A 24,428-nucleotide genomic window follows, 5' to 3' on the forward strand; every position below is an offset into this window, starting at 1 on the left:
TTAAGACACCGTAACCAAGCGGTTCGGCAAAAGAGACCGACAGAGTAAGTACTAAGCTTACAACAGAGTAAGTCCTGGAGTCGATTTCTCCAACTAAAACTTTCTAAGACGGTGCTCCAGCATGGCTGCAGTCAACTGACGGAAGTAAAAGGAAAGAATAGTTTCATCCAACAGAAGAAATCTCACAGCTTCAGATTTTTACACATACTGTCCCCTAAAAAAAATTAGAGAGAACATTGGTCTTAGCTATATTTTAAACAAACATGGGGATAATTAAGACTGGAGCCTTTCATTATCAGGGCAGACTTGGAGTTCAATGACAAGGTCTCTTGCGAGATATATCGGTCCCAGCAGTCAATAGCGCTCAAATAAATAAATAGAAATGTAGAAATTATCCAAATGGAAACACTTAGAAACAAAGATGTATAGAGAATGTTGAAACTGAACATAAAGACAGAGAATTTCGAAAACGGGGCGACGATCTTTGAAAATGCGACAAGTTATAACAAAGTTATCTCCCTTTATTTAATAATCGCACATAGATGCACACACACACACACAACTATTTATTGTTCTCTCCTTTCAGTACTAAACAGACATATGATCGAAAGACGCATCGGTTGTGACCATCCCGTCTTTTTTTTTTTGTGTATGTCTTTTTAGATTGAGTTTATGTAGGACTACATTATCCAATGTATCCTTTTATACTTTTTTATACGGTAAGATGTGATTTGAAGAAAAATTTGTCTGTTATTTCCAGCAGGCCAAGTGACTATATATACTTTTAATAATGAAATTATTGTGTACAGTGCTCGGGTGCACTACAACTCATCAAACGCGCATGTACAGCACATAGAATTATATACAAAAGTCAGGAAAGTGAACAGTGTATGAGTCGTGATATACATGTGTGCATGCGTATGGAGGAGGGGATATCAGATGTAGTGCTGGCGAAGGCAATGTCTCGGCAATTAACAATCGAGCAGGTAGTTTGTTCCAAGCTTCAGCAAATCTGAGTGTGAAAAAACGTTTCTGAAAGTCATGGGAGCTCCTTATGAATATGTAAATATGTGAGTGGAAGAGAGAGAGAGAGAGAGAGAGAGAGATGTTCGCTTCACAAAGTTCCAGGATAAACACTTTGTGCTTGGTATGGAATTTTCCTTGACGACAAAGGTTCTTTTCTAGTGCCTTCTTTTATGTTGTTTTATTTTACAAGATGCCTTCTTGTTCACTCTAGCCAATTCTTTCTGGGCCAACAAAGTAATTACCAGTTGAGCACTAAAATCAATGTAATTTTCTCGCCCTCTTCTACAAAATTTCAAGCCTTGTGCCTTTGAGAGAAAGGATTTTTTTTTTTTTTTTTAATGCGGTGGTAAGCTGGTAGAATTGTTGGGATGCTATAGAAAATGCTTAGCAGCATTTCTTCTGGCTTTAGAGGAAGCATGTAGCTTATTGGTTTGGGAGCTGTAATCATCATCATCATCACTATCATTTAATGTCTATTTCCCAAGCTGACATGGGTTGGACAGCTTGATAGGATCTGGCACGGCAAGGGGCTACACCATGATCCATAGCCTGTTTTTGGCTTCGTTTCTACAGCTGCATGCCCTTCCTAATGCCAACCACTTTACAGAGAATACTGGGTGCTTTTGACGTAGCACCATCACCAGTGCTTTCGATGTGGCACCAGCACCAGTGCTTTTTATGTGGAATCTTGGTTTTAGGATATCAATTCTGTTGTGGTGGACAGGTCTTTTTGAGTACAGCAATGCACCACTTATCTCGGTCCTTTGTTATCTCTTTCGTAATGCCCAGCATTCTGAGATTGGCCTTCAATTCTTCGTCCCATGTCTTCCTAGGTCTCTCTCTTCCATAAGTTTCCTTCTAGTCGAGTGATCAGTACTTCTTTGTGGAGCTGTCTTCATCCACTTGCATCACATGACCAAACCACACTGCATCTAATTCCTCTTATGCTTAACTTTTCTCTCAATACACTAGTACTCTGTTACCCATGTACACTGACATTGCACATCTCTAATTTTCATGTATCCTTTGCATTCAGGGCTCATATCTCACTACCATCTAAAATTGATTTGGTTTGGTTGAGCCATTTGAGAATGCATTGGGAATAGACAGACAAACAGAGAGACAAAGAATTGTATATATGTATAGATGTGTGCGTGCGTGTGTGTGTAAATCTCTGTTGACTCACCAGAAACAATAAATTACAAAACTCAATACATAGGTGTAGAGTATTCTTTAATACATTATAACTGAAAAGCTCCTAATACCAGTATTCTGAGTTACATGTTTCAATCATTTAGCTGGTAATCTTAGCCTGCTTTTTCTTTGAAACATTTATTGCTTGAATATATTTTTGAAATATGAAGTGAAAGTTCTGAAGAAACACATATCTCCTGTTTTTTTTTTTTTTTTTTAAATAAAAACTTTGCAAGCCATACATGCAAAAACAGTTGCTTTAAGTTCATGTTTGTCATTTCATTTCTGGCTCTCACGGGAATATTCCAAACGTCTTAAACTTCATATAAGTGAGGTCACTCTAATAACTTTCCTCGTGAAATTGTATTGTTGTTTAAAGTAATTCTTTTAAGTACTATTTTTAAAACAGTGAATGTGTTTCTGTTTAATGTCCACTTTTCCATGCTAGCATGGGTTAGACAAGGAGTTATTCAACTGAGGCAGGATTTTATGGTCAGATCCTCCCCTTGCTTGTTTGTCAAGTATATATGGAAATGTGTGTGTGTGTAATTATCATCCTCATTTAACATTAATGTTTTATGCTGGCATGGATTGGATGGTTTAACAAGATCTGATGTGTCCAAGGACTGTATTGTGTTCTAGTGTCTTTGTTATGGTTTCTATGGCTGGATGCCCTTCCTAATTCCAACCACTTTACATGTAGTGTGCTTTTCTTGTGCTACCAGCACCAGTCAGGCTGCTATACAGCTTGTAAGACTAAAAAAACCCAAGGCAGAGAGGGGTGCTTTATGCTTGGAAAGGAAAGTTAAGGTATAAGAGAAGAAGATGGGGGAAGAGCAGGTCCTCGTAGACAAGTCACATGGCTACTTATATTTAACAGTGAATTAATGAGCAGTAGTAGTTGTGATGAGATATCCAGATTGCACCTCAAAGGTATGAGGTGAAAAGTGAGTGGGAACAGAGGAAACTAGGAGTGCAAGTGGGTGGGAGTTTTCCAAACAATTTTAACAAATTGTACAAAGTTGAGTCTGTTCCCCATTTAATAATTTGAACAAACTGTAGTGTTTGGTTTATCCTTCTGACTGTTTAGTGCTGTGTCTATACAACACTTGACTATCTTTCAGATTGTACACTGTTTGATCTGTCTTCCAGACTTGCACACCAGTGTCTGTCCTTCAAACTGTACAATTTTTGGTCTGTTATCTGTCTGTCAAACTCTTCTTCAGACTGTAAAGTGTTTTGTCTGTCTTCCATATTGTATGGTGTTGAGAGAATTCACTGTTGAATAGTGCACTGAGTTTGATAAAATTGTACAATGTTTGATCTGTCCTTCTTCAGTTTCAGTCTATAAAATATTGAACATATCCTCCTTCAATCCGTATTTGTTCTTCTATCCATATTGTGTTGAATAAGTCTTTCTTCAGATATGTTGTGTATGTTGCCCTTCGGACTATACAGTGTTGGGCAAGTCCCCTCTCTATCTGTAGTGTTGGATTCAACAAACTATATGAGTGTTGAATTAATCTGTATTCAGACTATACAGTATTGATTCCATCTGCCATAAATATAACATATTTAACAGAGCTGGAGGCCTGTCTTCCTTCAAGTTTGTCCACCTTCAGTTGTACAGTATAGAGTCTTATTTTCCAGCAATAGATATAGTAAACCGTACGTTATTGCTTCTGGCCTTCTTCAATAAGTATAACAAGAATGTCTTTTAAATGTTGATTCATAGGCAACTATGCTGTCAAACTTGAGATTCAACTGAGAAAATCTATTATACGTGCGGCTATACTTTTGCCAACTACGTTGCTCAGACTCTCGAAAGAGGCTTCAATTATGGCTTTGATAGAGCCGAAATTTACCAACAATAACTTTGCATTGGTAACACCTAGGCCTGGTATACATTGCAGCGTTGCCAATAGTGAACTTGAACTTTGATCTTCTTCAGAAGAATTCCGTTTTCGCTTGAAGGGATTCTTCTCTGGTTGCGTGCCTGTATAAAAGAGTTGTGTGATAATCCCGGCGGCGTCAGCTTGCGAGGAAACAGGTAGCAAGACTAATCCTAGTTCAAACACGCAAAAATTCTGGATGTTAGCGTAATACTGTGTTGTCATGGGTGTCTTTTCGGCGACGACGATTATTTTGAAGGCGTCAGCTTTTCTTAGTCTTACCATCTTCTTCTTATAGGCTGTAGCCTGAGACACCAACTCTGCCTCCGAGACGTAAACCACGCACACATTATTGGAAGGACGAAAATCGATGTCGGGTTTGTCGTCGAAGAACAAGACACGAACAGTGGCCTGAATTTTGGTCACCAATTCTGAGTTGCACCAACGTGAATTAACCATGATGTGATTTGGGACGATTTTATTTTCGGGTTCTACTGAAGTTTTATTTTGCTGTGTGTTCAGTTGATTAGAAATATTCATTGTCAATCTAAAGTGTATTGTGAGTTACAAAGAAAGGAAGATTATATGAGAGAGAGGGAGAAAAAAAGACGTTCAAAATGTGGAAATGAAAAGTCAAAACAAACCGCCATCAAAATAAATATGAAACTTTAGAATATTTACTTTCGTACTTAAAAAAAAAAACATTAGTTTTTGTAACTTATTTTATTTCGTTATTTCTATTGAAAATAATATTAATAATATTATTATAGCGATATTTTGCATAAACGTTAATATATAAAGACTAATACAATGTATGCATATGTCGACCAAATATTTTATTTTTGAATTAATGATTTAATAAGTTATTGAAAATTATTAATGCTGTAATTACCATTTACAATATATATATATAACAATCCAAAAACGAAATATATGGAAAATTTTATCCCGCAAATATCAACTTTTAAATAAGACAAAAATAAATATAATGAACTACAACTAAACTAAATTTACATATGCACATAATAATATTTTTTGTTTAAACACATGGCAACTATTTTTAATGTTATGGTAAGGTGGGCGTCTACAGTTGACTACATAAATTCATATCTGGTCTGTTATCGATACCTTACGGATGAAAGACAAAGTCACCGGCTGGATTCGAACTCAAAACGGAGAAGATCAATACTAAATATTAATTTACTTTAATACAAGGCACAAAAGAGCACGTGTACGTATATGTGGGTACGTGTAGAGGAAACCAGTTGTGACGACGTTCCTTGTCTTCAGAAGCATTAAACGAAATGTCTTGAAGCCACCCTAACCCGATCTACAAGTCGAACCACCGTCACCACCACTAACAACAACTGTCTTTACAGTATGCATCATTAATAAAGGTTAAACATATAAACATCTTGGAAGATACAACATGGCCTCGCCCATACGGACTTATATAACTGTCGGCAGACAAATCTTACGGGGAAATGGAATATTTCAATATTATAGGCTGTTGTCGAAGCCAAGAAACTTCATGAATTTGTCGACTAATTCACTGCGAGGACACGGTGAGAAGCTGAGACATTTAAATTTACGATTATTAAGTACTTTAGCGGGCCTCGGACTATTAGGATCTGTGGGTTTAAAGTGTTATTTAAGACCAGTTCTTGCTGTTTCTAAGGACAAGAACAATGATAATGATGAAGACAGTCAAAATATTTCTAATACAGTCAGCAATCGTGTTAAATACAATTTTATTGCTGATATAGTGGAAAAAGCTGTACCTGCTGTCGTTTATATAGAAGTTGTGGCCAGGTGAGTTTCAATGAAATTTAATTAAAAGATTTAAAGTTGAAATGCCAGATTAGCTAAGTTAGATATGATTTTTTTCAAGTTGGTAATCTATTTTAATCTATTTTGATATATGTTGTTATTATGATTTGGTATGTTGCTTACTGTTAAACTTCCACGTGCTGACTATAAATGATGCAATACCTATGGAACCGAAGTTAGATCCTCGGACTATTAGGAATTCTGTACGCTGTATATATGATCATACTTCATTCAGTCAAGCCTGGAACCATTTTATATATTATACACCACAATGTTTTGGTTATATGAGGATGTATTATACGTAGTGGTAGTTGCTATGTTGTCCCAGCTCAACATTCACCGAGATCTATGGCTCGGTCCACTCCAGATAAGCCATGCCTCCGTTTTGGTTGAGGAACACTGTGTTCTGACATGCAGTGGTTGATTGAATATGGTGCAGTGTTACAGTCGGAGCTTGTTGTACCCTTTTCACTGTTCAGTTTGTTTTTGTTTATTTATTATCGTGGCTGTTTAATCTCGGGTTAACTCTGATCGAGTTGATCTATGACCAAAGGCACTCTCCAGATGTGACTGACTTGTTTTTCTTTTTTCTCCCAAGCTATAATTTTTAGGATTACATCATTATCTAATGTGTTCTTTGGCAGGGTGCGACTTGAGTGAGATTTGGCTGCTATTTCTAGCAGACATTGTTGCATGGTTAAGAAATTCGTTTCGCAGCTCTGTGGTGGTTTCAGGTAGGTCCCATTGTGTGGAATTTTGGGCAAGTGTAATTCACAATAGCTGAAAAAGTTCAGCAAAGCTTTGTCAGTGGAATTTGGTTGATGGAAGCCCGGTGGAAGGGACGTCACCGTTCTTCGTTAGCCGAACTAATCGGTCACCTGTGTTAACACCACCACCTTTGCCTGTTTGAAAGGATTCGGGCTAGATCTCCAATCTTTCCTTCATCCCCACCAATTTGGGAACTCTGGAACTGGAAAAAAAAACTTGGGCGCTGTCCTTCACCCTCCGAATGAGAGCCCCCGCTCACCACCACTGATATTAGAAAGGTACTTAGCGATCATGTTGAGCAGTATTTCTTAACCATTTTTTTTACCTAGGGACTCATTTGATTCCTGTTTTACAATACTGGACCCTCACAGACATTCGATGTTTAAAAGAAAAACATTAAAGTATTTTGTGTATTGTAGAAGTATAACTAATGTATTGTACTTGAACTTTAACAATAAAATCTTATATGTCCCCGCAAGGGTCATATGGACGCCGGTTAAGAACTACTGATGTAGAGGTCAGATGGAGTTTTGAAATGTCTAGCCCTCGAAGCCCTATATATACTTCAGGAGAAAAGGAAAGAGAGCGATTTTTTTCCTTCGTTTTTTAATATTCTTGTATTTCATACAACGGAAATTATGATTCTCAAAGAACTTTTTTTCATACAACGGAAATTATGATTCTCAAAGAAATTTTTTTTTTTAAATTCAGATATTGTTTCAGTCCATTTTCTTGCTTTTTACCCCCTTTCCTTTCCTATAATAGCTATTCCAAAACTCTTCAGAGGATCCTTCATTAGATTTTGCTGGTGGGGATCAAGGTGAACACAATTCAAATGTGACATCTTATACTCCTTGGAATTTTATTATTACTGAGTTTATTTAGAAAACAACAGAGCAGCTGTCTGAATGTGTTGTATGTGAGATGATACAGTGTAGACGTGGTAGAGGGCAATGTGAAGTGCTGTTATTTCTAAGTCATTCTATGCGCATAGACATTCCAACCGCAATCATCCCATCTTTTTGTGTATTTAAGATTACATTCTCTGTTATCTATTCTTGGGGGGGGGGTGTTTCTAAAAAAAGATATTTGGATGTTGTTTGAAAGAATTTGGCTATGATTGATCCACAACAATTTAAACAAAACATTAATAGCATCAAGCTCAGTGGTCTTTGAGAGCCTCCAAAGGTTATGGACAAAACTCCTTCCTCCAGACTCAACAACTAAAGAATAAAGTAAAAATGAGATCGAATGATTACATAAAGACTCCTCCACATTGGTTTGTATAGTAAACAAGTAGTTTGTGTTGAGACAGTTTAAGTATGTTGTGGTAACCAAGGGCATGATGTATCATTTAGATACCAACCTCCCTAAGACAACCTCCAGTTGTAAGGCACAAACTTCCTGTTTTAGAGTTATCTAAATTAAAACTTTCATTTAAAATTTCATGTTAAATTATATCCTAAGCAGCTCAAAGAATGACTGAACTATTTTTATGAAATTCTTTTGTTATTTTCAAAATTAATTGAAACACAAGCAATGTATTTCAGCAGAAATGTGGTAAAATAGTTAAAACTTGACAGTGTGGAGTTTAAAGTGATTGTAATTCCATATGTAAGGTATAGTGTGGGTGTGTTGTGTGTATGTAGTATTATGTGGACTGAGGTAAGGCAGCAAGGTGGCAGAATTATTAGCATATCAGTCAAAATGTTTAGCAGAGTCTCTTCCAGCTCATTACATTCAGAGTTCAAATTCTGCTGAAATCCACTTTGCCTTTCATCTTTTTTGGGGTCAATGAAATAAGCATCCATTAAGCACTGGGGTCAGTGTTATCAACTAGAGCCAATGATTCTCAACCAGGGTCCGTATGGCCCCTGAGGGTGCATATAAGACTTTTGGGGTATCCACAACAGTTTTTCAAGGGTCCCTGAAAAACGTTTCTTTTGATGTATGTATTGCAAGAAACAGCTAGGTTTTTTTTCTCTAGCATTTTACATAGTTCAAACTACACAAGTTAATGTGTGAGAAACAAAATAGGAATTTTGAAAGGAGTTTCTATAAAACTAGTTTTTAAACAGGGAATGGCTATGCAGGTCCACCAGAATAAAATTATAATCAAAGAGGTCTGTAGATAAAAAAATGGTTGAGAACCCCTGAGACCCTGGCTACAAGAATTTCAGACCTTATGTCTGTAGTAGAAAAAATTATATAGACTGAGGTATTTAGAAAAGAACATGCTCAAAGACCCAATAGAACACTCTCATAGTGGTGAATTGGCAGAGTCATTAGAGCATTGGACTGAAGGCTTCAAAGTATTTCTTCCTACTACCTGTGCTCTGAGCTCAAATCCCACCAAGGTCAACTTTGCTTTTCATATTTTTTGGAGTTGATAAAAAGAAAAGTCACAATCCAAGGTTGTGGATTGATGGAACTGTATGTTGACTGGATACTTTGTTTTTCTGAGTTCAATTCCTGCCATGGCTTGCTTGGCGAGTTGACTTAATATGTTACCTGGTTTCAACACCATTGCTTGTCACCTTGGGTACATTTAGCCAACTCTACTCTATTGCAAGCATTCAGGCCACATCTCTGGTTTGAGGCTACCTTTCTCTCTTCTTCCCTTCTACCAGCTTCAAACAATAAACTTTATAAAATGTTATAGGCAGCACCTTACCTTTTGACTAAAAGGTTTGTAAAAGAAAAAGTGATTTATAATCATAAACTGTAATTTATTTGAGAATATGTACGCAAAATGCTTTCAAGTATTTTGTTATATTTTCCTGTGTTCTGATTTCAAACCTCACAAAATAACAACTTTTATCAGTGGAAGAGATACGATACGTAGTTGTCTCCCTTATCTTTCTGAGTTGATATCACACACAAATGAAGTTTAATCTTTCATATCAGGATCGACAAAATAAGTGCTTCGAGTACTGGAGTCAAGAGTATCAACTCTCCCAACTCAAAATTGTTGGCCTTGTGCCTAAATAAGACACTATTATTATTATTATTATTAATATAATTTCTGTCTTTGTATTGTCCCCCTCATCCTTCGCCCTGGTGGCAAATAAAAGAAACTATTATTATTATTATTATTATTATGGAAGGCAGCAAGCTGGCAGAATCGTTAGCACACTGGGCGAAATGCTTAGTGGGATTTTGTCTGCCACTATGTTCTAAATTCAAGTTCAGCTGAGGTCAACTTTGCCTTTCATCCTTTCGGGGTCGATAAATTAGGTACCAGTGAAACACTGGGGTCGATGTAATCAACTAGTCCCTTTCTCCAAAATCTCAGGCTTTGTGCCTTTAATAGAAAGGATTATTATTATTATTATTAGATGTTAAGGTAGTGAGCTTGCAGAATTGTTAGCACACTGGAGAAAATGCTTATCAGCATTTCATCCATTTTTATATTCTGGTTTAAAATTCTACCAAGTTAACTTCACCTTTTATCCTCTTGTAGCAATGAAATAAGTATCACTTGAGCATTGAGTTTGATGTAATTGACTTACGCACCTTCCCCCAAATTGCTGGCCTTGTGCCAAAATCTGAAGCCATTATTATTATTAGACTAGCAGAATTTGTAGAACTACAAGTAAAATGTAATTATTAGCTCCAAGATTTTACATTCTGCATATGCATATCCAACCACGCTGTGCCAAGTTTGCTTTTCATTGCTTGTTTCTTGTGCCAATGTTAAAAATCCTAAAATTATTTATAAAGGCCCTATGTTTTTCATCAGTTTAAAATTGATAAAATTAGACAAATCAAATTCATTTGAGTGAATTTAATTTCAGTCCTTGTGTTTCTCATACAAAATAATTATTAATGAATAAATAACTTGAGCATTGGACAAAATGCTTTCCAGTATTTAGTTACAACCCCTTACATTCTGAGTTCAAATCCTGCTGAGATCAATTTTGCCTTTCATCCTCCTGAGGTCAATAAAACAAAGTACTTGTCAAGTACCGAGTGGCAGGCAATTATGGAGAAAAATAAGAGATGGTATAGAAGGAGTTGAATGGGAGAAAGCAAAAAGTGTCAAAAATAAATGAAGAGGACCATCACCACCACCGCCACCTTAACTCTGAAGGACAATTTATAGTTGTGAAATTAAATCACAAGTCATTCAGATTAATACTGAGCTTCCACAAAATTAGTAAAAATGAAAATGTGCCAAATGAGGAGGAAGATGTAAAGCTGATATACAAAAGAGAGGGAAACAATTTGTTGGCATTTCGTCGCTTACGATGTCAAGGGTTCCGATCAACAGAACAGCCTGCTTGTGAAATTAACGTGCAAGTGGCTGAGCACTCCACAGACATGTGTACCCTTAACGTAGTTCTCGGGGATATTCAGCGTGACACAGTGTGACAAAGCTGACCCTTTGAATTACAGGCACAACAGAAACAGGATGTAAGAGTGAGAGAAAGTTGTAGTGAAAGAATACAGCAGGGTTCGCTACCATCCCCTGCCGGAGCCTCATGGAGATTTAGGTGTTTTCACTCAATAAACACTCACAACGCCCGCTCTGGGAATCGAAACCGCGATCCTATGACTGCGAGTCTGCTGCCCTAACCACTGGGCCATTGCGCCTCCACAAGAGGGAAACAATAGATTGTTAGGAAAGACTACATGAATAATTCTCTCTGATTTTGGTACAGAGCTAGCAATTTTGAAGAGAGGTATGTAAGTTGATTATATCACCCCACCTATGCTCAACTGATACTTATCTTATTGACCCTGAAGGGATGAAAGGCAAAGGTGACTCTGGCAGTATTTGAACTCAAAATGTAAACCAGAAGAAATGTTGCTAGGCTTTTTGTCCAGCATGGAAATCAAATAATATTAATGATATCAAACAGAAACACCCAGAAAACATTTTCAGTGTAACCAGCATTGTTTCTTTTTTCTTTGCAGGAGTCCTTTCTATTCTGTTTTGTCAAATGGATCTGGTTTCATAGTAAACGAAAATGGTATTATTCTTACAAATGCTCATGTGGTAGCTAACAGAACCAATGTTGTTGTTAAATTACATGATGGGAGGAAAGTAAATGGTACAGTCTTAATAACAGACCCAGTGTCGGACCTGGCCACAATCAAGATTAATGCTGTAGGTATTTATGCATATATATATATATATATAAATGTTACTGAAGATATTTAAGTCTTTCACATTCTCTGTCAAGTGTAATGCTTATTTATTCACATTGCTTTGAATTAATCATGCATAATCCTGTAACTTCAAAATTTCAATGGTAAAATTGTTCATTTTTTATATAAAAGAAGAATATTTGGGTCACATATTTGGGTTTAAACACTAAAGGGTTAAACATAAATATTGTCACACTAATTTTGTCTGAGGATGATAGGGCAGTGGTACTCTAACAAATACTACACACCCTCTTTAAAAAAAAAAGTGAAAAATTTTGTCTCACACCCCTCATTATACATAACTTTTCAACCTTTGTGTCTATTCTTCAGTCAAGTTTCAATTTCTAAGATTTGAACTATTTCACTTAAACCCTTTTGATACCAACCTACCTGAGACTGCCTCTGATTCAGTGATACAAACTTCTTTGTTTTAAAGTGATCTTAGCTGCATTTCGTCTGTCCTTACATTCTGAGTTCAAATTCCACCATGGTCAACTTTGCCTTTTATCCTTTCAGAGTCGATAAAATAATGTACTCGTTGTACTGATGGAATCAACTTGTCCCTTTCCTGAAATTACTGGCTTTGTGCCAAAATTTGAAACTAATTTATGTTCCAAACTCTAGCTTAATTATAACTAAGTTTTCTAAATACTTCTTAATTTTCAAAATCATTTGAAACAAAGGCAGTGCATTTCAACAGAAATATAAGAAAAGGGTTATGATAACAAAATAAATTTTTTATGTGTTTTATCTTTTTTGATATCTTTCAGTCTAAACTGCCTGTCTTGAAACTGGGAAAGTCAGAATCTCTACGGACAGGTGAATGGGTGATAGCAATGGGAAGCCCTTTTTCTCTAGCAAACACTGTCACTTCAGGAATTGTAAGCACACCATTGAGAGGCAGTGAAGAGCTGGGACTCCATCATCAGAACATGTCCTATATACAGACAGATGCTGTCATAAATGTAAGCTTCTTGTTGCTGTCTTGTAATTTCCACAACAATGACAGAGAAATATTTTTATTGGTTTTCTTCATTCCAGGTTTTCAGTAGGCCCAGTCATGAATTTACTGCGTTTTTAATGATGACGGTGACAAAGGATAATATATGGTAGAACAAATTTCAGAAGGGACACTGTTCAGCAAATAATGGCTCAATTGTGTCCCTCAATTCTGAAGTCAATAACGTGTAGTGAAATACCATTTGGTTGCTATCTCTACAGTTCAAGTATCCATGTTGTTTAGCCTCAGATCACCCTTTCTGTTATTTATGCGACCAAGTTAGTAGTGTTGGAGGTTGTTCCGAAAGTATTGAGTGTGTGTGTGTGTGTGTGTGTATATATCATCATCATCATCATCATCATCATCATCGTTTAACGTCCGCTTTCCATGCTAGCATGGGTTGGACGATTTGACTGAGGACTGGTGAAACCGGATGGCAACACCAGGCTCCAATCTAATTTGGCAGAGTTTCTACAGCTGGATGCCCTATGCCCCTGGACTGGCTCCTGTGCGGGTGACACGTAAAATACACCATTTTGAGCGTGGCCATTGCCAGTACCGCCTGACTGGCCTTTGTGCGGGTGACACGTAAAAGCACCCACTACACTCTCTGAGTGGTTGGTGTTAGGAAGGGCATCCAGCTGTAGAAACTCTGCCAAATCAGATTGGAGCCTGGTGTTGCCATCCGGTTTCACCAGTCCTCAGTCAAATCGTCCAACCCATGCTAGCATGGAAAGGGGATGTTAAACAATGATGATGATAATGATAATGATAATGTTGATGATGACAGTCCAGTTATGGTCAGTCACCTTTCTATAAGTACCTAGGTATTTCGCTAGTGTGTTCTTTCTTGTTTATGAAGCTGGAATGTGATCTAAGCCTGAATGTGTTATTTCTAGTAGGTTCACCAACCACATACAGTCACCATTGCTGGTTTGTTGTTGCATTCTTTCTTTCTGTTTGTCAATCTACATATCTTCTATCTCTCTCTCTCTCTCTCCCTCTCTCCCTTAGATGATATAAATGTTGATTGGATGATTCCTAGTCATGTTTTACTTCATATAGACAAAGTAAAAGAAGAGATACAGAGAGAGTCAATATAAAAGATGCAATATGAGCATCTTATAATTTTGTGAAAAATACATAATTTTTTAACTAAAATTTTACAGTGATAGGTTCTCAGTGGAGTAGATTGCAATTATGTTGATAAAAAATTTTTTTTAAATAATAACATATATTTAAAGAAATATACAAATGAGAAATTTATTTGACTGAAAGATAGATAATTGGTGTTAGTATTCTGTTCTGTTTCCCATATTTTTAATTTATTTAAAAAAATTTTTATACTTTCTAGTTTGGCAATTCTGGTGGACCCTTAATCAATCTGGTGAGTTTTACTTCAATTTTTTAATTATCAGGGTTGATAAAATACGTACCAGTTGCCAGATCCAATGTGATCAACTTATCCCCTTCCTCAAACTTGCTGGCCTTGTGCCAAAATTTGAAATCATCATTATTACTACAACTATTAAATTCAAATTTAAATTCATTGAAGAGAAACATATTGTTAGTTTAAAAAAAAAAAATACAACTTAACCCTTTAGTGTTCACATTATTCTGCCATAATTAATGCTTTTTTAGCCACATTGTTTTGAACTAATCATGCATTATCTTGTAGCTATGAGATTTTGATGAGGTAGCTGTTAATTTTTTAAACCATATTGTAGGGTTGGTGTGAGAGACCAGATCTGGCCAATTTGAACATAGAATAGGCAGAATACTTTTGGCCGGATATGGCCGGTTTAAATGCTAAACGGTTAATGAAAAACAATTGAATATGAATCTTTGATGACATTAAAAAAATTGAGTTGATTCTTCTGTTGTTATTTTCAGGATGGTGAAGTTATTGGTATCAATACACTCAAAGTCACTACAGGAATCTCGTTTGCCATTCCTAGTGACTATGCAAAGAAGTTTCTTTTAAAAACTGAACAGTTTCTGTCTAATAAACGTAAGTTGTTATTGTTGTTGTTTATCTGCCCTGTCAATCCTGAATGATTAGAACTATGATGAAATGCTTTCCAGCTATGGCCATCCTGTCTTTTTTCTCAGACATTGTATGTCTAAAACTACATTGTATGATATACCTGATTTCTAATTTCACTGAGGACAATGTTACTGTTTATTCTTTCATGTTGGCCAGTACTGTCTGAGTGGTATTTGATAAATGGAAACTTGTGACCAAGTTTATATGTATTGGGTTGTCCAGAAAGTTTGTGCCAATTTTTAAAGGAAAGAAAAAGGTCAATAAATACTTGCCATTATATTTTTAATCAACCAAATATGAACCATTTTGTTGCACAATGCGTCTCCAACTTTCCTTTAACTTGAAAATACCCTCTTCCCAGAATTGAGGTGGTTTCATGGCAAATAAGTCGAAAGGTAAGCTACTATAAATTGGCACAAACTTTCCGGACAACCCAATATATGTATATATATATATATATATATATATAAACTTGCTTATGTGTATTCATGTGTGTGTGCATATGCATGCATGTATATATATATATATATATATAATAAAAATAATGAAGTTCTTGTTTAGTGCTCAGGTGCACTACAATTTATCAAAGGTGCATGTATAGTACATAGAATTATGTACTAATGTCAGGAAAGGGAACAGTGTGTGAGTCATGATATACATGTGTGCATGCGTATGGAGGAGGGGATATCAGGTATAGTGTTGGCAAATTTCAGGAAGCATGGTGGTTTCAAAGGATGCAATGTCTTGGCAGCTAACAACTGATGCAGGTAGTTTGTTCCATGCTTCAGCAAAAATGTTTCTGAAAGTCATGGAAGCTGTGCTGTTTTCTGACATTGAAGGCAGATCCACATGTAGAAGACACATAGAGCTCAAAAAGGTGTTCAAGGTGGTTGTTGGCAGAATGGTTAATAATTTTGTGGGTGTTTACCAAGTCAGTTGCCAAACATCAGAGTTTCAGTGTATCCATGCTTCAAGAAGCAAGGCATTCAGAGTATTTTCTTGGTTGCACGTCTCTAAACAGTTTCCAGGAGGTCAACGTTCTGAGCAAGATAGGAATTCCAGATTGGTGCTGCAAATTCCAAGATGTGGCCACACCATATATAGCCTTAAATAGATAGCTGGAGAGTGACTGACAAAAGCCTTTCTGAGGGATGCCAAGGTACCCTTGGCCTTCTTGGCAATTTTAGAGATGTGCTTTGTCCAGCGCAAGTCGCTGCTAACAGTAATGCCCAGGTCACATTCACAAGGCAACCTCTTAATATTAGTGTTGTGGAGGAAGTATGTGGACGCTGGGTTTTTCCTCCCAAAATGCATGGTGGTACACTTGTCCACAACCAGCTTGAGTTGCCAGTCCATGATCTGTTGCAGCATTGTGTCCAAGTCCGATTGCAGGAAAGATCTAATATATATATATACGGTGGTGCACCAGCATGACCGCAGCCACTTGGCTGAAACACATAAATAAATAAATAAATAAATATATATATATATATAATCTTCTTCATACTCAACATTTAATGTCCATTTTCCATCCTGGCTTAAATTGAAAGCTTTAATAGGATCCAGCAAACTAAATGGCTGTGCCAAACTCTTGGGTTAGCTTTGGCATGTTTTCTATAGCTGGATGCCCTTTCTAATGCTAATCACCTTACAGTGTCTACTGAGTGATTTTTTTTTTTTTATTTGTGCCACAAGGCACAAGTGAGGTTGCTAATTAAGTTGAAAGGTATAAAAAGAACAGGAAAGGGGGAAAGTCCCTGTGAATGTGACAGGTGAAAGTATAGGGAGGAGGGAGTAGCTTTATGCCAGGTGCAGGGATACTGAAGTACAATATAGGGACAAGTATAGAGGAGATGCATGGCTACCCCACATTATATAAAAATATATTAGCTGGAAAGAAGATAAAGACGGTAGTGATTGGCACCTGAGTAAACTTTTAAGGAAGAAGAAGATGAGCATAAAACATGATACCGTTAGTGAAAGATGAACATAAGAGAGGGTGTGTGTGTGTGTGTGTGTGTATATATATATATATATATATATGGCGGTGAGCTGGCAGAATCGTTAGCACGCCGGGCGAAATGCTTAGCGGTATTTCGTCTGTTGTTACGTTCTAGGTTCAAATTCCGCTGAGGTTGACTTTGCCTTTCATCCTTTTGGGTCGATTAAATAAGTACCAGTTACGCACTGGGGTCGATGTAATCGACTTAATCCCTTTGTCTGTCCTAATTTGTTCCCTCTGTGTTTAGCCCCCCGTGGGCAATAAAGAAATATATATATATATATATATATGAAAGAAGGTTTGAAAATGCACTTATTTTTAAAAAATATTTATTTACTTAACCGGTTTCACTTTTTTAGAAAAAGATTATCAAAAGTCTTTGAGAATAATAAAAAATGTTAAAAAACAGTCTGAGTATTAAAATGCATATATACATTCTTTGATGATAAAATATATTTAAAGTATAAAGCTTTGTATGAACTTTGTAGTGTTACATACTGATTGTCATATTAAGGTGAAATTGTTAAATATATATATATATATATATATACACACACACACGTATGTAAATGTGTATATATATGTCTAAACACCAATCAACTTCTGGAGAGTAATTTAATAAATTAACACCTACATTCTGGTTTCTGGCCTTGTGCCTATGTTAGAAGTTATTATTATTATTATTATCATTATACTGTGTAACACAATTTTTGTCCTTGGGTAGCATTTGTTATTTCGTTTTTACTTACTCCTAGAAAGTATGAAAAACAGTTGATATTTCCTTCAAACTTTGCATTTATTCAAATCCCAAAGAAACCCACTCAACACATTACTATGATGCTCCCCCATTACACCTGCTCATTATCAAAGATGCACAAACTGTCAGCCACTAAAGGACATGCTCAAATGGTTACGGTCAAGCAACTGGCGAGCAAATCTATGGTATTTAGCAGAATATTTGCTATAATGATATTTCTGCTTCAGCAATTCAGTGTTGAATCTGTCTGAAATGTAATGGAAAATAGGTCAGTTTCAAAGCTTTGATGTCCAGGTTGCCAAAGTAAAGTTTGAAGGGAATAGTAATCTTTTGATTTCTAGTTAAAAGCAAATAGGAAATAACACTTATGACAAAAGACAAAAAAAAATTTTAATTTTGTTATATAGAGTTATCATTTAATTTTCTTTCAGATAAGAAATCATGGATTGGTGACAGCAGCCCAACATTTGTTGGACAACCCCGTCACTATATTGGTATCACCATGCTTACTTTAAATTCTTCAATCCTGATAACCTTGAAGGAACGCCTTGTTGACTTCCCTGATGTTTCTCATGGCATCTACATACACAAAATAATCATAGATTCTCCAGCAGATCGGTAAATATTTCACAAAATGTTTAAAACAATTTCGTGTCTAGCTTTAAAACAATTGTTTTTCTCTTCTTTCTCTTTCCTATTTTTCCTTCTGTTTAACATCCAGCTTTCATTTCCCTCTTGTTTTCTTTCCTTTTATACACATTGATAAAAGAAAGTTACCAGTAATATACTGAGGTGGGACAGTGGTGATCTGGCAAAATCATTATCATGTTGGAGAAAATGCTTAGCATTCTTTCATCAGAGCATCAGAAAAATTGTTTTGTGTTATTTGTTCCAGCTTCTGATATTCTGTGTTCAAGTCTCACTATGGTCAACTCTGTCTTCATTTTGGAATCAATAAAATAAGTTCTAGTCAAGTACTCAGATCAATAGTATCAAAAAACCCTTTCTCTTAAAATTGCTGGCCTTGTGCCTAAATTAGAAACAATTATGTTGTGCAAGAGTACGATGCCCCCTCACGAGATTGGACTGGACCACTATATATAAATAGTAGAGGTCTGAGTAAGTGAGGTAGTTTGTGCTACTTCCACAGTTTGTGTGTTGATAGTAGTGGCAGCTCATAGATAAAATGAGTGTGGGTGCGCTGCAGAAAATTTTTATCTGTTGTTTTAATATTGTGTAAAAGGAAACAAACATATAAAAAGAAAATTTATACATAAACTTGATTAGTTCATGTTTTAGCCACTGCCAGATAGTGTGTTTAATTTGTTCGCTGAACACCACCACAAATTCCTCCTTGTTTTTCAAAAATCCCCCCCTAAATCACAAAATAAGGGGGAAATATGCCCCTATTTTTCAAATCCTGGCAGCAACACTGAAGCTGGAAGCAGAATAATAATCTAATTCTAGACTTTATCACATTCAAGAATATAAGCACATTTTTAAGTACAACACACGTAGAGTCAAAAAGAAACACTATCTTTCACCAGCACACCGGAGTCAGCACTGCATGAATGACAGTGCTCTCTCTCTCCCTAGTATGAAGCTTCCTATCTCAGACATGCGCACACCAGCCAAACATCACATTGCTGGAACTATGAAGCGCACAGTTCTATACAAGGATTTTTGTATTTTTTTGATAAACTAGGAGATGGCTACTGACATTAAGGAGTATATAATGTATAAGTATAAAAAAAGAATTAAAGAAAAAGGACTCGTTATCTTGAATGTTATCAATAATACTAAGTGGAAATAGTGGGTGCTGCAGTTCCGCAATGCCTATACACGAGCCTCCACTGGTTGATAGTTCAAAGTTTGCAGTTCGAGTTAGGGTGTTGGATTGTTAGTTCTTAAAAGATTGTTGTTCCGTTATGTGTGGTTACTACCATTTGTTTCAATTATATTGTTATTACACTGTTGCAGTGTATAAGTACCAGCTGCGCACTGAAGTTGATGTAATCAATTTATCCCCTCCCTCAAACTTGCTAGTCTTGTACCAAAATTTGAAATCATCATTATTATTCAGGCAACAAGCTGACAGAATCATTAGCACGCTGGGCAAAATGCTTAGTAGCTTATTGTCCATTTTTACATTCTGAGGTTGATTTTGCCTTTCATCCTTTTGGGGTTGATAAAATAAGCACCAGTTGAGCACTAGTATTGATGTAATCAACTTAAGCCCTCCTCCTAAACTGCTGGTCCTGTACCAAAATTTGAAACCATTATTATCATCATAATAAGTATAGTGGATTGGCATCAGAAAAATGCCTTACTGCATTTTAGTCTAGCTTTATATGTCCTGAGTTCAAATCCTGCTGACGCCAACTTTGCCAAATCTATCCAACCATGTTTCTCTTCTACTGGTATGTGGGTTTTGATGTGTAAGTGTGAAAGAGTGAGGTTCTTTTCACTTTCATAAGGTAAATGTCTTCTACCATAGCTTAGAGTTAACCCAAGCTGTGTGAGTTAAATTGAGTTGATGGAAACTCTGGGAAGCTACCAGAAGGACAATATCTGTGATTTAAAAGGCCAGCCATATTGTACACTTTCTGAGGCTGAGTGTTCCTGAGTATTTCATTAAAAGTTCAAGTATATGTCTGTAGAATACTCAAACTCTAAATCAATGAATAGGTCATTCAACTTGTTCAGAATATACATATACACATGTGATCAAACAAACTCCAAAGAGGCTGGTGTAGATTCTGCATTGGCAAGATTTATATTATACAGCAAAATTGTAGAAAAGAGAACAATGAAAAATTCAACATTTTAGGCAATCCTTCTTCAAGGAAAAGTAAAAAGGAGAAAAATTAATGAGAGAAAGTAGAATTTTACATCCTTTAAGTTGCAGCCAGTTTTGTTTAACATAGAGAATGTAAAACTCTGCCATTTCTCATTACTTTCTTTTCTTTATACTTTTCTCTTATACTTTTTCTACCTTTTGGTATTCAAATGCTTTTTTTTTCACCTTGTTTTACATCTATGTGCTTACTTGTGTGTACAGACACACAAACACACACAACAGGCTTCTTCATAGTTTCTGATGTTGATCAGTCCAAAGTTATGGTAGTAACCACACAGCCACACTTGCATAGCTCTCCCTCTCTAATCAACGCATTGTAAGCCACACTATAATTTGCAAAAAAATTTATCTGCGCGCAGGGTATGCATCTCCTCTCTGATGCTTTGTTTTCCCATTCACTATTATTTCTATTTGTTTTTCTTCCATCAGGGCTGGCCTTAAAGTTGGAGATGTGATTGTTGCCGTAAACAATAAAGATGTCAGGGATTCATCTGATGTCTACAAAGCTATTGAGTCTGGTCAACTTTTGACACTGACAATCAGCCGCCGGAGACAGACTTTAAATATTAAAATTGAACCAGAGATGATATATGATTGATTGTGAATTTCATATTAGTGGAATTTGTTTGTGATAAAAAATTAAATAAATATAAAAGGAAAAAACACTTTTTTAATTTGATCAAAACTTGTTTTTAATAATATCGTACTATGTAAAACAAAAAATACAAAGAAATTTTGATTAATTTAAAAAGATTTTGGCTTTTTCCTCTGTAAACTGTGTGTAAAATGGCAATACATCATATATATGATTGAGTGAACAAATGAAAGAAAGTAACATTCAATACATTTGGTTGGAGCTAATAGCAGTTTGACTCAGCTTCACATGACTTAAAGTTTCATGGATGAGTAGGATGCATCCTTCTCATCAGATGCTAGGAAGGAGCATCTGATGAGATGGACATGTTCTATTCATCCACAAAACTTAAGCTGAGTCAGGCTGTCATTATATAATCAATCATCATTTTATGTCTACTTTTCTACCATAAGTTGGATTAATTTTTTGAGGCAATATTTTTCCACTAGGTGTCACTCTCTGTGTCAACAATTTTAATTGCCTCTTATGACATGCAAAGTAAAGTGTACCTAGTTTAAAATTTGGATGCACATAGTGTGTATGTATGTGTGTGAGTACTTAGTCTGGTACTTATTCTGTCAGTCATTTACTGAATTGCTAAGTTATGGAAACATAAACTAGCACTGGTTGTCAAACAGTAGACGGAAGACAAGCACAAATACAAAGACACAAATATACACACATATATGTATACAAAGGGCTTCCACACTGTTTCTATCAACCAAAGACACTCATAAGATATTGATTAGCCTGGGGTTGTAATAGAAAGCAGTTACCCAAGGTGCTGTGCAGTGGAACTAAACTCAAAACTCTGTAGGGGTGCAAAGGGAGTTTCTTAACCATATAGCTATCCCTGCACAAATATAGTTTTATTTACAATCATACAAACAAATCAGGTAATATAACTCAAAGTTTCGCATAAGTCTGATAGACCTACAGTCATCAGATGTGCCTGTAAGGATTGAGAATGGTCATGGCCAAGATAGCTATGGAGTCCCTTTCTCCGCAACCATTTTCACTGTGACCATTTTGTGTGTGTTCATAGATAGATAGGTATAAAGATATAAACTTAGTCATTAGATATGCTTGTTTGGATTGAGAATGGTCACTGCCAAAATAGCTATGGAGGCCCTTCCTCTGCAGCCACTTTTGCAGTGACCATTCTAGACCATACAGGCACAAAGCTTTTAGTTACATAACCGTCTTGCTTATAAAACTATATATTGTCTCTGCTTTGTAGAGTGAATGCTTTTTTTTTTTCAATCTACTCCTGAAAAAGCACACACACAGCTGAATACAATCATACTTATATGTATTAACACATACATACACCATAATATAGAACACAAACTTTTACAACTTTGCTGCTGTACTGTGCAAATAGTTATTGTGAACTACATCCTGTTAGTTTTGCATACAGGATTATCTATAGTGCTTTTACATAATATGTAGCTAACTTTAATAGTTGCTACCCTAATTTCATGTCTTCTACTATTGCTCTGAGCCAGCAAAAGCCTTGTGAGTGGATTTGGTTTAAGGAAACTAAAACTGTTTGTCTGCATGTATGTCTTGTTAACAACTAGTATTGCATAATACTTCTTAACAAACTTCATTGTCATAGTGAAAACATGTCTTTTCTTAGATACTCAGCGATGTGTTCACAATTGTCACCCATCCTTCCATATATGGCACAATACTTGATGATAAAAATATACGACTTCATAAAGAAATCTTGCATGTGTGTAAAAAACATAGAAAGTTACTTATCGTTTTAGTAGTCTCTTGATCCAAAGTTGAATCCAATCTGCCTTTCTTTTATGTAAATATATTAATTCACTCATTACATGAATTTTATATACAAAAGTAACAACAATGTTGATAATCTGATAAGATATTGGTCTGTCGACTTATGTAGATTATCTCCCTTGTAATCAGTTAGCCAACTTGGCCTCCAAGCTGTATAAATTTTTTCTTTTTAGTTGTTTCCGTCACTGGACTACGACCGTGCTGTGACACCGAATAATTTCGCACATAAGTTTTATGAAAAATAAAAAAATTATACATTAATATGAGCAGAATTCAAATGAATGAAATTTCCGTAGAAATGTTGAGAGATTTAATAGTTTACTGAAAACGCCACTGGTACTCAAATTACAATAGCAATTAATATATTTTTCAAGACAATATTAGTACTTTATTATCAAGTATTGTAATATGCATTGTAGAAAGGGAGCCATATTTTGGAATTTCTATTGTAATGAACACATTATTGATTATCTCAGAAAAGGCTTATAAATTATACATAAGGAATTATAACGTGATAATATTGTGTACACATGAAGTCTGAATAACCAGGTTGGTTATGGCTGGATTGCCTTTGATCATGGGCTTACTCGATCAGGTTTAGAAGTGTAGCAATTGAGGCAGTCACCCCTGATTGCAGGTGTGAAAGAATGCAAGATTTCTTCTGGCCTATTGTTCCTATTCATTTAGACAGGGATACCAAGAGTCTCACTGCCCACCAAGCAATGCAGAACTGCCTTTACACTACTGATAAGGTCTGAAATGGGACTAAACAACAATAATTTTATGTCTACTTCTTATTTTTTATGCTAGGTGAGTCTACTATATCTCGTCGTCACACATCTATCTTTTATTTGTTATCTCTCCTTACATCCCAAGATCTAATCTTACAGTCTCAACCCACGTCTTTCTCCATCCTCTTTCTTCACAATTATCTACAGCACATCAAGCAAGGAGAATTTCTATGTGGTTGCCCAAACTGCTGAAAATAGCCCTTGATTTTTATTCAAATTACTGTCTACCATTATAGAACAGGGAAGAACACATTGAATAATGTAGTCCTAGATACACATCATCATCATCATCGTTTAACGTCCGCTTTCCACGCTAGCATGGGCTGGACGATTTGCCTGAGGACTGGTGAACCAGATGGCTACACTAAGCCCCAATCTGACTTGGCAGAGTTTCTACAGCTGGATGCCAGTATCAGAAAAAAAGATAGCACAGCCAAGACTTGAATGGATCTAATCATAGGTCTGCTCAAACAAAGCTGGCCTGGGACTAAATGACTAAAAACATGCGACAATTTTTTTTTCTCAACACTCATCATGTATTCATAACACATGTTCATACCAACATGGTTACACCTTCTGCATACTTCGGCTGCTGTCTTTAATATCATCATCATCATTGACCTCTTTTTATATCCAGGTTTCCATACCAGCATATGGTTTCCATAGG

At 36.1% G+C, this 24,428-nt stretch overlaps 2 protein-coding genes across 2 annotated transcripts; one reads left to right on the forward strand and one right to left on the reverse strand.

Annotated features, from left to right (window-relative positions):
- Positions 1 to 2,242: 2,242 nt before the first annotated feature.
- LOC106876979 (Fanconi anemia core complex-associated protein 24) lies at positions 2,243 to 4,652 on the reverse strand. The gene has a single exon (XM_014925750.3). It carries the CDS (start codon positions 4,650 to 4,652, stop codon positions 3,981 to 3,983), a length of 672 nt encoding a protein of 223 aa, XP_014781236.1. The 3' UTR covers positions 2,243 to 3,980.
- On the forward strand, positions 3,688 to 21,215 carry LOC106876978 (serine protease HTRA2, mitochondrial). The gene is made up of 7 exons (XM_014925749.3): positions 3,688 to 5,924; positions 11,631 to 11,823; positions 12,635 to 12,829; positions 14,219 to 14,251; positions 14,758 to 14,875; positions 18,102 to 18,288; positions 20,960 to 21,215. The coding sequence occupies exons 1-7, from the start codon at positions 5,542 to 5,544 to the stop codon at positions 21,126 to 21,128; spliced, it is 1,278 nt and encodes a 425-aa protein (XP_014781235.1). The 5' UTR covers positions 3,688 to 5,541; the 3' UTR covers positions 21,129 to 21,215.
- The last annotated feature ends 3,213 nt before the right edge of the window (positions 21,216 to 24,428 follow it).

The sequence above is a fragment of the Octopus bimaculoides genome, chromosome 18, assembly GCF_046866305.1.
Source record: "Octopus bimaculoides isolate indiv1 chromosome 18, ASM4686630v1, whole genome shotgun sequence".
Taxonomy (NCBI): domain Eukaryota; kingdom Metazoa; phylum Mollusca; class Cephalopoda; order Octopoda; family Octopodidae; genus Octopus; species Octopus bimaculoides.